General features: G+C 54.3%; 2 protein-coding genes across 2 annotated transcripts; one reads left to right on the forward strand and one right to left on the reverse strand.

Moving 5' to 3' along the window:
- Window positions 1–1,823: 1,823 nt before the first annotated feature.
- LOC128271794 (uncharacterized) lies at window positions 1,824–3,723 on the forward strand. Its single transcript, XM_053009439.1, has 3 exons — window positions 1,824–2,296; window positions 2,406–2,420; window positions 2,535–3,723. Exons 1-3 carry the CDS (start codon window positions 2,113–2,115, stop codon window positions 2,984–2,986), a joined length of 651 nt encoding a protein of 216 aa, XP_052865399.1. The 5' UTR covers window positions 1,824–2,112; the 3' UTR covers window positions 2,987–3,723.
- LOC128270889 (chondroitin sulfate proteoglycan 4) lies at window positions 3,371–13,970 on the reverse strand. The gene is made up of 9 exons (XM_053008315.1): window positions 13,886–13,970; window positions 11,367–11,563; window positions 10,665–11,297; window positions 9,214–10,472; window positions 8,991–9,150; window positions 7,382–8,923; window positions 7,019–7,319; window positions 6,598–6,963; window positions 3,371–6,534 (listed from the first exon to the last, which is right to left on the reverse strand). The coding sequence occupies exons 1-9, from the start codon at window positions 13,968–13,970 to the stop codon at window positions 3,881–3,883; spliced, it is 7,197 nt and encodes a 2,398-aa protein (XP_052864275.1). The 3' UTR covers window positions 3,371–3,880.
- Between the last annotated feature and the right edge of the window lie 277 nt (window positions 13,971–14,247).

The following is a 14,247-nucleotide window of genomic DNA, read 5'->3' on the forward strand; positions in this document are numbered from 1 at the left end:
GTAGGCACGTTGCGATCGGGATGAGTAATACCACCGCCCGGTCAACATTCCACACACGTCGGAATTTACGTCGACGGACCCCCACCATAGGCTTCTATCGTTCAATCGTTCCCCGCGGCGGTCAGAATCGAACCTAGAGAGACGCGCGGATTATCCACGAGCCGCCACAAGCGGGAGAATCGACCGCAGCCAGCCAGCGTCTTTGTTAGCTATCCCTGTGTTGCTTATACGGCGCACCGGTACCACAGATACCGCGAACCCGTTGAGAAAAAGTGAAATGGTTCAGTTACTCTTTCACTCCCACTGACTAAGCAGGGGCCACCAAGGCCCGAGCTCAATCGTCTGCGATCGGAGAAAGGTCGCAATCAAGCAACGGCTGGGCCAGCACGCGAAGAAAGAGTGGATCCGGTTACGTGGACGCACAACGACCAGCGCAATCACGGACTAGGCCCCGTAACTACGCATGGCTGCCGTTTTCCCATCCTCTCATGCGAGTCCTCCCGTATTGCGAGGTGGGCCCCGAAGAGCAACCCCGAATGGAATGTTGTTGTTTTTTGCGCCCGTTTGCCGTTACCTGTGCGCCCAGCGTCTCGCGTCGAGGTTCGTCGCTTGCGGTAGCGTTGCGTTTTTTTGTTTCAGCTCAACAACGACACCAGCCGCACGCCGCTGAGGGAGACAATTTTTTCATCACTCCAATTCGGTACGATCTTTGGCTGATCGCTTCCCGTGAGAATTACGGCGAAATATCATCACTTTTGCGCCGCGCACACAGTTGACGGGTGTCACTTTTTATCCATCAACTCCGCCAACTTATCGATCACTTTTATCGAAGGCACTACTGCGGGGTTTCAAGCCAAATGGTTCACCGCCGGACACAGTAGCGATACTCTGAATTTAAATATTGTTTTATGGGGCCTTTGCACAATACACCGCCGCGGCACCCGGGAACAGGTTGAACTGCGCAGCACAAAGGGTAATTATACCTTGGCAGATGTGGTAACGCTCTCTCTCTCTTGAGCGATCAGCGTCCCCTGTCCGGAGTGGTCCCTGCCTGCCTGGTGAAGGCCACGTCCGCGCAGGTGGGTAGCTACAGAGTGGGGTTTGGGCAAATACGCTCGCTTGTCACTGATTGTATCTGTCCACGGTGGCGTAATTAGCTGTTCTCGATCCGTTTCACAGTGTACACCGAAGCTCACAGCGCCACAGGGTCCGATCCTATTCGATCCGACCACGTCCGTACGCGCTGCCCAGGCGGAGTATGAAAACAAACTAAGACGGGGTTCGCTGTGCTGGGTGAGGTGTACCAAAGCTTCCCCGCGTCTCCTGGGCTGTATTTTGAGACGAGCTTTTTATGGCACGTGTTTGTGTGTGTGTAAATGCCGTTCAAAGATAAATAATTTATCAGAGAACTCTTACCTTTAAGACAGCACAGAAAGAAGACAAGATAAGAATTAAATAAAGCATCATTGACGACATTGTTGTAAACGGCGCCCAACAAATCCCAACCCAGCAGTCCGTCGATCTGCTCTAGATCACACAGCATTTTATCCGGTTTTGCTATAAAACGGTGCACACAACTACCTGTAGCATCGCTATGCTGTGCACAGTGATGCTTTTTTTTTGTTTGTTTCCCTCCGCACAGCCTCACGCAGTGGCACCTGTACCGTGTCGCACCTATACATAATGACCGCGAACAGTTCGAGGCACGAGCACACACAGAGATAAGCAAATACGGAGCATCGAGATGCACGATCCGTCGTCGTCGTGGTCTGGCTACATTGCGTCATGGTGGCTCGAGTGGTGCTGACTAGCGGCAGAGCCTGCGAAAGCTTCAGTTCCGAGGTGCGCTGCGAACCACTGCGGAGGCGATAGTTTCTTCTTCCGCCTTTGAAACCCACCAAAAACCCGAACGGATGAGTCACGCAGAGCTTAGTGTACGCGTTAGTGCGAAACGAACTGAGAGTTGGTCATTGAAGTGAAGTGATTATTGGGCGTTAGTTGGGCAGCGTGGAACGCAGCCTCGCCTAGATAAACTTTTATCTCGTGCCATTGACCTTTCGACGGAGCCGCAGACGGGGTACACAATTTCGGGAGGCTTCGATAGCTAGGAAAATGGTGATCGTTAAGGTGGGCCTTCTGCCAGTGGTGATACTGGCAGCCCTGGGTCTTCCGTACGCCCTGGCATGCCAAGGGAAGTGCGATCGGTACGAGTACTGTGACACGCACGGCAACAAATGCCTGCACTGTGAGCAGCTTTGCGTAAAGGACGATTACGGCTGTTTCCACAACTGCCACGGTATGTGTAACAGGATCGGTGCACCCGAGTCCCTTTAAAGTCCGACGCGGGCGTGCGTTCTAATAAGAATTCTTTCATCTTTCTATCCCACATCGGCGACTCCCCGCAGACTACATGCTAAAGGGTAAGTGGTGGTGAAGCCCGGACCCGCAACGGCGTGGTGTTGGTGTCCGGTCGGCATACCGCATGCTATCTCTATCTCTCTTTTTCTGTGTTTGCATTGTGATTCAACGCACAGTGTTGCAGCGTGAAGTTTCATCGCTGCAGACGACTATTGTGACCCTCCAAATTATGCTGCTCGTCGCGGTGGCGGTACTGGTGTTCCTCGTCGTGGTCTGGTTGGGGTACCGGCGCAAGCATAAGCTGCTCGAGTGCCTACGTTGGCGACCCCACGACAAGGCGGCCTCCAAGTCACCGGGCTCGGCCGGACCCGTCGCGTACACGCACGAAAATCCCAACACCAAAAGCCCCCGGTTGGGCCCCAAGAGTGGCGGTGGACCCGTGAAACAGCAGCCCACATCCACCACTGTCAGCATCTACCCGGACACGGAAGCGGACCACTCGGTGCAAACGGGGACTACCTCGGTCAGCAACCGGCACCCGGCGGAAGATTCCACCGAGAGCTACTCGTATGACAATGCGGGCCTCAACGTTACCCCGACCAGTATTCTGCCAAAGCCCAAGTACTAGGCCCGAACGGAGGATCCTGCGTTTTACGTGACACTTTCGTACTTAAGCCCGTGTTTCCATGAAGCATATCCACGTTTACTTCACTCCCTTCACGATCGTGTAGGCACTTCCGCTCAGTTCTAGTCTAGTTACGGTGTGGTGCGCGCACACAAACGGTGGATTTGAGGTGGTTTTAAACGAGGACTTTGGCATCGGATCCATCTATCAGAAACGTAGCCTTGACAAAAAGTATTACCTATAGGAGCATAGCCTTATCACGAATCTCGTAGTGCGTAGGTAATGACCACTCCAATGCTTCGATTCCACGATCTAGTTGATCTTCTTTTAATCAAACGGACGAGGTGGACCGTGTTGTCATTTCGAACTTTTATTTTTTCTATTTTATTATCGTTTTTAGCTAGAGTAAATCGTGAACCGACCCTTTGTGCGTTCACTCGCGCCTCGCGTGCGCCATTTTCGAGTCTACATTCACACGCGTTAGTAATAGAACAAGTAGAGCGGCAGAGCTACCCCGCGGGAGGATAATTGACTATACGTTCCATTTGCCGTAGACAGTGCTAGGGCCAGCTAGGGTTGAAGGTAGGGGAAGAAGGCGCGAGACACCGGTTTGCATAGCAAGTCGGTCCGCAACATCCGTCCGATCAATATAGTAACGTAATGTAATGTCCCTACGAACTGAAACGAGGAGATGCGTTTTCACTCAATTTTATCACCTTCCTCACGCTCCTAATGGATAAAGGGCCACCCCTTTTTGAGGGTGGGAAAGAATTATTTACAAAATCGTTCGGCTCCCATTCGCTCCGTTATGGCACACCCTATGGCGACAAGATTCCAGCTTGCCGTTGGTCCTTTCCGGCTTCGTCCCGTGCCGCCCTGTCCCTCGTCTGGCGCGACCTAAACCCAATACTGATTACGGCGAAGTAGAGGATTCGCTTTCGAAAGCTGCGGTGTTGATAGAGGTTGCTGGTGCTGCTGCAACGGTTGGGGCTGCAGTGGCAACAGTTGTTGGTGCTGTTGCAGCAGATGGTGCTGCAGTAGATGGGGTCGGGAAATCGTGGAATACTTGACGTCGGGTCCCATGTCGCAGGACGAGCTCCAGCACTCGTCCCCGTTCTCGTCCCCGTATCCCCCGTACCGGTAGCCGTGGCCCAGGTTCGGTAGCAGCTCGCCGTCCATCATGTCGTCCGTCTCGGAGTCGAGCTGGAGCGTGTTGTCGAGGCCCCCGATCGGGATCACCTTGCAGTGTGGGATGCTGCTCATGATCGGAAGCGGCGTCGAGGAGTTGGTCACCGGCAGCGACTCGTTCTCCGACGGCGTGTACATCCGGTTGCTGAGCGTCATAAAGTCCGGTGGCCTTGGTAGCGACGGTGGCTGGTCCTTGTCCGGGTCGCCTTTGCGCGCGGACTTGGAGCGACAGCGCAGCAGCAGCACGGTGATGAGGATGAGGATGATTGTGGCCGCGGCGACGCAGCCCGCTATGAGGTAGTCAAGCGGGATGGTTGACTCGGTTGTGACAATGTTGACGTCACTGCTATCGTGGGCCCGCGCCGGCGAGTAGATCTCGATCGGAACCGTACCCTGGCCGGGCTGGGCCGTCTTCGTCGACAGGACGTACTCGAAGTTGTCGTTGATCGACTGGAAGTCCTGATTGAACTTGCGTGCCGCGTAGTAGATGACGCCACTCTTGAGCTCCTTGTAGGTGAAAGTGCTGATGTCCTTGTCGCTCGGTTGCTCCGCGTAGTCGAGTCCCGTGCTGCGGACGATCTTCTTCAGCCGCCCGTACTTCGGCCGCCGGGTGATCGTTATCTTCGGGTTGTACCGGTTCAGCTTCAGCTGGGCCGGGTTGTCGAAGATGAACGTCGAGCTGAGCCGAACCCGATCGCCGGGTGTGATCGTAATGGGGTTGATGATGATGAATGGCTGCACGATCACGTGGACATCCACCAGGCAGGCGGAAGTCGTGTCCGGGATAAACGCATCCAACTGGAACGTGTCGTTCGAGCGGCTCATGTCCGTCTGCATGTAACTGATCTTGCCATCCTCGAGCTGGCGCTGGGTAAACTTTAGGATCGGTTTGTTGTTCGCAATGATGATCCCACCGAGGGCGCTCTTCGTGATGTTGTACACGATCCGACCCTTCTGGACGTTCGTTTCGACCACGACGTGCCGCGGCTCCAGCACGCCCAGGTTTGAGCCCTGCTGGACCATGATCGGCTGGCTGCCGAACCCGGGCAGGATCGTGATGGGCAGTATCTTGAGGTTGAAGATCTCGTACGCCGGCTTGAACTTGCCGTCCGACACCCGGAAGTAGAAGGTAGTCGACTGCGGTGTGCCCGAGTGTGTGTAGATGATCCGGTTCTCGTTGATGTCCGCCTGTGTGAACTGATTGCCGTAGGTGATGATGTCCTGCGGGTAGCCCTCGTCCGATATCTTGAGCAGCACGCCCAGGTTGGGCCCACTGATCACATCGTACACGATGTCCCGCGGATCCGTATCGGCATCCTCCGTCAGCAGGTGCGTCGAGGTGATCGTTTCGTTCTCGCCCTCGATCACCGAGATGTGGGGCGAGGGGGTGAGCAGATGGAACGGCTGATCGTTCACCGGGTTGATCGTCACCGGGATGGTGATGTTGCAGAGAAAAAGGTGGCCCGGCACCAGAAACACGGCCAGCGAAATCTTGTCCTCGACCGTGTCCGAGTGGTCGTGCCGGTAGATCACTTTGCTGGAGTAGAAGTCGTTCAGCGAGAAGCGATTCACCTCGGGGCTTTCGTCACCCAGCTCGACGATCCCGTGCGCCGGAGGGTGCACCTCAATGTACAGCTCCGGCGCACCGATGCCGGCCCGCGTCTCCAGGTACTCGAGCACCTTCGACAGGTCCAGCTTGATCGGTGCCGATTCGCCCTCTTCCAGTGTGATCCGCGGTACCGGCAGGAAGCGCAGCAGCCCGCCCGACGAAACCGACACGTCGATGGAGAAAATCTGGTCCACCAAACTGTTGGACAGGGGCGCCGTCACGTCGAAGTAGAACGAATCGTTCGTCTTGAGCTCCACCATGGCGTGCGTGTGCTCGTAGAAGATGCGCCCATTCTCCACGTCGTACTGCGTGAATTCGCTGATCTCGTTCGAGTACCCAAACTCGACCTGCTCGAACAGCAGCCGACCCATCTGTGGCGGGATCGTGACGACGTACTTCACGTCCCGGTCGTCGTCGGAGCACTTGTAGTAAAGCTGATCGGGCAGTATTTGCTTGCGGGTCAGCGGAAACACGTGGAGCACCTCGTTCCGGATCGCTTCCAGCGCCACCGGGTTGGTGACGATGTGCAGGACACTCTCGCTGGTGTTGTGCACTCCGTCGCTCACGTAGAACACCACCTTGCCGTTCTGGTTGCTGCTGTCGTGGATGAAGTACACCACGTTGCCGTTGATGTCCTGCTGGGTGAAGGTGTGCGCCTTTTTGTTGTAGCTGTCCTTGAACGCCAGGTATCCGCCGGTCATCTGCTGAATGTGGAAGGTTAGGTTCTCCGGTGGTGTGTCGTAGTCTTGGGCCACTGCAAAGGAACGGGGCATTAGTAATTGTGGCGTGTGACACAATGCATCGCAGGGTAACTTACTTAGGTCTTTGCTCCCAATCATGGATTTTCCACCGATCCACATGTGCAGCCCGGTGTTGGTGACGAGCAGCGGAACCTCGTCGTTGATGGGTAGAATGCGAATGGACAGTAGGAACGGTACACTCTCCTTGCTGCGGCTCAACGCCACCAGGCGGATTGTGTCGGACGAGTTTTCACTCCCGTTGTGGACGTACGTGATCACGCCCGCCTCGAGTTGCTTCTGTGTGAAACGGTTCACCTTCGACGACTTCCCGGCCCGTATGCCACCGTGCAGCGGGTGATCCAGTATTTTGTACTCCAGTATCTTCCCCACGTAGTACTCCGAGTACGGCATCATGTCTTCCGGAGTCAGACTGACCGTTTTTCCTACAAAACAAGCCACCGGTTAGCATGGCACACAATAGTGCTTGAAGTGACGTACCCTCCTCGACGACGATTTCACCAGTGCGGATGTACAGATGCTCCGGAATGATCACAATCTTCATCATCAGATCGCGCAGCCAGGTGATACCGTTGGTCACATCGAACGTGAAGCAATCGGACGACTGATTGACGCCGGCCTGAATGTAGAACATTTTCTCCGCGTTGATCGTCGACTGGTCAAACACTTTCGAGTTGTACTCATCGTCGGACGTGATAGACTGAATCTCCAGGTAACCGTGCTGGGGTTGCGTCGTTACCAGATATGTAATGTCACCGGGCGAAATGTTTGGGTGAACAATCTTGGAACGTAAAAAAAAAAAGGTTAAAGGTAATATCCCAAGGGTGCATAAACGCTACGAACCTCCAGCACATCCCGCGATATGATGACACTAGTGGACTCTTCGACGAACAGAGTCTGGTTGCGCCGTATTCGCAGCTGCTCCCAGTACGCCGGTGGGTAGATGCGGAGCATAATCTCACCCTCGCTCCACACGCCCTTCGTGCCCACCCGATACTTGATTCGATCCATCGATGCCACATCCCGGTTCCAGTATACGATTCGCTCACCGAGGACGTCGGCATGCGAAAAATTGGACGCCGTGGTCGCATTGTTCAGCCGATGTAGCTGGCCCGTATCGAACTTCGGCAGGAACAGCTTCAGTAGCCCGTTGTTCGGCCCACTCATCACCCGGTACTCGATCTCGTGTGGTTTTGCGTTCAAGTTTGTGTCGATGGCGAGATCGCCCCCGGTCAGCAGGACGGCGCGCCCTTCCTGCACGATCGAAGCGTTACTCTCGCGCACCCTCAGGAACGGATCGGACGCTTCGATCTCCAGTGAACCGGGCACCTCGTACAGTCCGTCGGTCACAATGAACGACAGTTTCCCGTTGTCCGTCCCGTTGTGCTGGAACAGCATCCGCCCGTGGTCCAGGTCATCCTGGGTGAACTGCTCCGACATCTTTCCGTTCCGGTACAGCTCCCCATTCGAGCAGCTTACCGAACGGTACTCGATGTCAGTCGGGCGGGTTTCAATGTCCGGATCGGCGTACTTGAGATCACCCGCCGTCACCAGCTTCGTTTCGTCGCGCACAATGTGGAACACCTTGTCGAACACCCGGTACGGGCCGTTGTCGTTCTGGAGCGTAATTTCCACCTGTATCTCACACACGTACTGAAAGTCCGTCTCGTCGTCCGACAGGATCAGCAGCCGGAAGGCGTCGCGCGTCGACTCCGAGTCGTCGTGGCAGTAGTGGATGTCTCCAAGAAAGAGGTCCTGCAGCGTAAACCCGATGCCGATGTCCTTCGCCTCGAAAGTGCGCGGATTCAGCATACAGATTTTGCCGTGCTTCGGGTGGTGCGTCAGGTTGAACGAGAGATAGTTGAACTTGTTAAAGTACACCTCAAAGTTAGTCCGCGAGAGGGCCGTCCTGTTGCCCTCGTGCACGTACAGCTTCTCGCGCTTCTGGTAGATGATCTGTTTTGCCAGGTAATCGGGCGGGGTGTAGATGAAGTCAATCTTGCCCTGAACGTCCTCACACTCGGGCACGCTGACCAGGAACTCGAACGTATCGATGAAGCTGCCATACGAGGAGCGGTACGTGCGGTACTTGATGAGATTCTTGTCGACCTCGTGCTGGGTAAAAGAGTGTCCCGGGCGGGCCGTTTGCGGATGCCCCTCGACGTAGATCAGCCCAAACTTCGGTGCCGTCACGACGGTGTAGATGACGTTGCGGGCCAGCGTCACGATAGGGGTCGTTTGGTGGAACAGAAAGTCCACCCGGATCGTGTTGTCTTTGGTGCTGATGTGCATATTGTTTTGTCGCACGATGCCGATCCGCAGCTTCGTGAACGAGATCCGGAAATCGTAAGTCGGCGTTGTAACCGGTCCCAGCGATATGGTGAACTAAAAAACCAAGAACTTCAATAGATCAGGATCATCTCACGCTTAACGCTCCGTGTCGCGTACAAACCTTAAACTCATCGTGCTGTGGAAAGTCCGTCACGTGGAGGTACCGGATCTGCCCGAGCATCACTTGGCTGCTGGTGAAAGAGTCAACGTTAACCCACGAAGCGTCCACCGTGCGTAGCTTCTGCAAGTTCCCGTACAGTGGCGATTGAACGACGTCGAACCTGTCGGGGAGAGCGGCAACAAGTTAGTAGCTGAGCCTTCCTGCCGCGTGGCGTGTGACTTACTTCATGTCGACCACTTCCTCGTCCGCGTTCGGTACGAACGAGAGATTGTGGGGGGTGATCGTCGCCGCCGACTTGTGAATCAGCACCAGGCCCGTGTTGTTGATCATCCGCAGCTGCAGGGGCAACACCGAGACACGCACCGAGCTGGCCGGACTCGTTTCTATCCCGTCTGATACTTGGACCGTCAGATCGAAGTGCGAGTCCTCCGAGCCTTTTGTGTTGATCACGTACGTCACGCTGCCGGCGTTAATGTCCGACTGCGAGAACGTTGTGACGGACTTTCCGCCGACTTCGATGCGGCCCTGCTGGGCCTCGGAGTTGGGGCTCATCAAGATGGTGTAGATCAGCGAGTCCGGTGGACTGTCTGGATCGTCCGCGCTTAGTACGTCGGTCCCCAGTGCCTTTGGGATACCCTGCGTAATCCGGAGGTGGCGATTTGGAGGCAGCTGGAGTACGGGCGGATCGTTTACGGGCGTTACGCTGACATGCAGGACGAACCGATACTTGCCGGACACATCCGGTAGCTTAGATTCGCGCGAAATCGACATGAGCTGCATGTCGATCGTCATGTGATCGGTCGGGTGCTCGTCCCCGTTGTGTGTGTACTTCACCTTGTCCGTGCTGAGATCGATGTGGGAGAAGAACTTGGTCTGCGTCACGGTCCCGTTGGCTTCCGGGCCGTACGAGGAGATCGTCACCCGGCCGTGCTTCGGTGGCTGCACGATGTGGAATATGATCGACGCCTCCTTCACGCCCATCTCCGGGTAGTCGAACAGGACGCCAATGTACTCGCGCGACAGGAACGCGATTCCACCTTCCATCACCGACATCGGGTTGATTTCCAGGAGCTCCAGCTCGACGCGTGACATCGAGCGGGTGAAAATCTTGTACCGCTCGCCGTAGTCCGCCTTGATGCAGTAGGCCTGGTCGCAGTAGCAGATGAAATCCTCGATCCCCTGGTGCTGGCACTGCGAACTAATGATGCACGGATGCTTCTCGATGCACGGATACTTCCACACACAGTCCACCGTGACGTGGTGCGTGACGGTGAAGCTTGGGAAGCCGATGGCCTCATCGTCCAGCACAATGCCCTGCACGCAACCCTTGAAGCTGGATTCGGTTTCGCGGATCAGCTTCAGTGACGCCTTCCGGTGACGCTCGCCGTCGAGACCGCCGAGAAAGAAGTCCTCCTCCAGTTCGATCACCGGACTGCTGCCGTTGGCGAATGTCGCGCTGCTGCTTAGCTCATCGACGACAATCTGTACGAGGAAGGTTTAAAAGGGTGTATGTATTAGGACTTTGAATTCATGCGGTTTTACATATTGAAGTAATGAAGAAGTAATCGCCGCCAAAAGACAGGAGCAAAGATGTTTGATTAGAAACCGTAGCGGTTCACTTCTTATGAAAGTATTGAAAAATGGAACTCTGCGCGATCCATTGATAGTACTCACATCGACTAGCATCGGGCTGTAGGTGATCGACACGTTGTGCCACTTGCCGTCGGAAACGTTCCGATCCGGGATCAGTTCGACCGCGTTCGAGCCCTTGCCCACCAGCAGCCGCAGTTTGCTCTGCACGATCTCCAGCATCAGGTAGTCGTGCTTGGCCGAGCGCGGAATGTTGCTCAGCAGCGTTCCGAATGGTTCGATTGTTCGGAACTCAAAGTTCCACCGGTCACCGGACCGGGACGTCGGTTTCCGCACCACCGCGTAGCTATCGTCGTCCAGGAAGCTCACCGGCACTTCCCGGTCAGCATCGAATTCGGGCGAGCAGACCCACGATACGTCCTGTGTGGTCGCGTGACCCGTGCCTTCGCGGGCCCGCTTGAAGATGTTGATGTTGTTGTAGAACACGTCGGCGATGCAGCCCCGAAAGTTGGCCAACGCACCCAGGTACGGCTCGTTGTAGTCCCCCTTGCCGCCCAGCAGAACACCCATGTGAACGTTTAGTTCCGCCACCTTCGGCGGGAGCGTCTTCGTCGCAAAGTACTCGTCGATCTGCAGCGTCAGGTTGGCGGCGTAGCGCGAAATCGAAATGTCGTGCCACTGCAGATCGTTGATCTTCAGTGTCACCGGTGACCAGAGCTGAAGCGGAAGCGGAAGATGCGATCATTGAAGCGCTGCTCTAATTCCGAAGTTCTCTAATTCACTTACGTCCGTCTGGTAGTCATCGATCTTGAAGCTGAACCTAACTTTGCCCTCGTCGATGCTGAGCAGCGCGTAGTCGGTACGGCCCGCCGTCAGTAGCATTAGGGCGTTCTCTTGGCGCGTCCGAAACCGCAACCGAATATTGGTGGAAATCTTGGACTCTTGCAACGGCATCGTGATGTGGCTCGCCCCGTAGAAGGACACTGGAAATTAGACCAGAGAGAGTGCGTCGTCGAAACGCATTTAATGTATTTAGGTTATGAAAATGAATCTTGGCGCCATCTTGAGCCTGTCGATCGGGGGCGACGAAAGCTGCCAACTGATCGAGGCCAACGGACGAGGTGTGATGGACGTCGGCGATGTCTAGCAGATGAGTGTTTGTTATTACTCCCGACCCCCGAAGATGGATGTAATCACTTCCCATAACTCATCGATCGTGGCGCGGCGTGAGCGAGGGAAGAGTGGAGCACCCCGGGGCGGTATAAGGGTAGGTCAAGGCGGCCCAACTCTCATACGTGACCGAAAAAGTTTGGCGTTTGGTCACGATCGCGGGATTTTCCAGTCACTCACCGTCACGGGGCCCATCCACAAATCATGGAACCCTCCGTTTTATTGCTTCCAAAAACTATCTACATTGTTTCACGCCGAACACGGACCATGTAGCGGGATGTATTCTAATTTTGCTTCTCCCCGGTCGGACGGAACCATTAAAAGTCACGATCTTCGCCGAGAGGGCCGGGTCTTCCTCGGGGTGCCCTGCCCTTGCTGGGACGATCCGCCATCGGGAATCCAGCACCGGGATCACGGTCCGCCATGTGGGTTCCATCGGCTTGGAGTGACTGCCATGTCGGTTGAAACAATCGCACACGTTTCTGTGTCCGTATCTGGTGGCACGGTGGGCCGCTCCTTCTTGAGCATAATGCTGGCGACCTTGAATAGGAAGCATCCCCCGACGGGGGAAGAGCGCGAGCATTGTTTGTTTGGCTTCACGCGCGTTCAACGCACTCCGGGAGTTGTTCTGTCAATATTCGTCAATCGGCTCCGGCGAGGACGGCGGGAAATGAGGAAAAACAACAAACGCCACTCCGCTTCCCGGCTGGGCAGTTCCGGAGCTCCCGGCGGGCGCCGTAATGGGCCCGCGCCGGGCCCGAATCTATTAGCCCCAAATGAGAGTGCTCAAGCTTTCAGCGGGACGCTAGTGAAGTTAATATTTTTTTATTGCCGCCACTTCACGGACCGCGGGGAGAGCCGCGAACTGACGCAATCGGAATAGATTGCGTGGCGTCCGACGTTGTTGTGGACGAAACATGTGCCGCAAAGAGAAGCGCATTCTGTAGCGTGTCTACGGAGTTTGTTGCAACGCCGTTACTCTGTACTACCGATTTCGAAATATAATGTTGATAATTTTTAGTAGCTTGAAATCTTGTATGTCTTGGTAAAGTTCATTTTAAGTTTATCGAAATTGTCTTCAATATTTGATAGTTTTGAAAATTCTTAATTCCCATCCCATTCAGCCTTGTTTTCCATCTAATTGACTTGTTTCTTAATCATTGAAAGCCGTTTTTTGTTTTCAAAACATTCAAACAACAACCAAACAAAGACAGCAAATAAACATCGGTTAAATTTACGGTCAAGGCATTTGGCACTAGATATATCAGCGATTTCAATATGCCTATTTCTATTAAAACCAGTCAAAATGACTAGTGTATAAGAAAACAATGCTTGTTGTGACTTCCAGTCTTTATTCAGTTTAAAAAATGGCAAAACAAGTTGTTAGTTGCAATGTTGCAAGCAATGTTAGTTGTAATAGATAAATGGATTCATAGACATTGTCATATGAAAAACCAGTTAGTTGTTTTTGCTTAGTTAATGAGAAATAAACGCTAAGTTCGCTATGATCTTTTTCCAAGAATATCTTTCATATTTCAGCTCAGAAAGTCCAAAGCCTTGTGGAGCTCGCCAATTTCAAATCCTTCGGAGAGACTTTGATACATTGTATACAATTAGTAAAATATTTTCCACACCTTCAACAACGTAAACAAATGTGTTCAGCACCCTTGTAAATTGTGCGATCAACACAAAGTCAATACTTCCAAATTACGGAACGAATGCTGGTCCGTCTGTTCCTGGAAGCCCTCAGAAATGTGTCACCCCGCGTATGGTTTAAACCCTCGCAGCCCTCGGGCGGCGATCGTAACACAAATTATTTTCATTCCACCAACAGAACCGTTCAGAAAAGGGCAACGAGAAAGGAACTCCTTCTGCTCGATCGGCAGCCCCGACGGTGTGTGTGTGTGTCTCCGCAAACATCTGTCACCTTCCGGGTAGCGAACCCGGCGAGCCCGAGAACCCAAAACCCGGCACTTCCGCACCATATGACATCTTTATTCATCAATCTTCATGATCGTTAAAAAGACTTCTTCTCCAGCGGCACCATGGTCCCCGGGAAAGAGGGCAGTAATTAAAAGACCCCGTGACGTTGACGTCTGACGCGTGATTGCGGGCAGTGCCCCTGCAACACTTACCCTTGACGGCATCGATGAGCACCGGCAGGCAGAGGATTGAGATGACTATCCACATTCGCACCATCCGTCGCTGAAGCCAACCCATGGCGATGGCGGTGACGGCGATCGCCGATTTGGTTTCACTTTGGTTAATTATTTCCGTCGACCGTAATCACTGTATTCACGCCTCGCGTGTGGAGCATAAATCACGATCGCACGATTAGGATGCCGTCTTTCGCGTTTTCCACCCTCCGGTAAGCGGGCCCGGGCGAGCTTCCGTCAGATGTCAGCGCGTGCAACGGTGGCGCATGTTTGGCCGCATAGCGATCGCATTTTCTCATTATCACACCACCACCACCACCGTGTCACGTGTCGTCGATTCT

This window comes from Anopheles cruzii, chromosome 3 (assembly GCF_943734635.1).
Source record: "Anopheles cruzii chromosome 3, idAnoCruzAS_RS32_06, whole genome shotgun sequence".
In the NCBI taxonomy this organism is placed as follows: domain Eukaryota; kingdom Metazoa; phylum Arthropoda; class Insecta; order Diptera; family Culicidae; genus Anopheles; species Anopheles cruzii.

What these genes read in the sequence shown, in the direction of transcription:
- LOC128270889 (XM_053008315.1), bottom strand. Translation starts at nt 13,970, where the DNA reads ATGGGTTGGCTTCAGCGACGGATGGTGCGAATGTGGATAGTCATCTCA. An exon ending in CACAGCACGATGAGTTTAAG is followed by an intron (nt 8,924 to 8,990) that starts GTTTGTACGCGA and finishes TTGGTTTTTTAG; the next exon opens with TTCACCATATCGCTGGGACC. An exon ending in TGAAATCGTCGTCGAGGAGG is followed by an intron (nt 6,964 to 7,018) that starts GTACGTCACTTC and finishes CTTGTTTTGTAG; the next exon opens with GAAAAACGGTCAGTCTGACT.
- LOC128271794 (XM_053009439.1), top strand. Translation starts at nt 2,113, where the DNA reads ATGGTGATCGTTAAGGTGGGCCTTCTGCCAGTGGTGATACTGGCAGCC.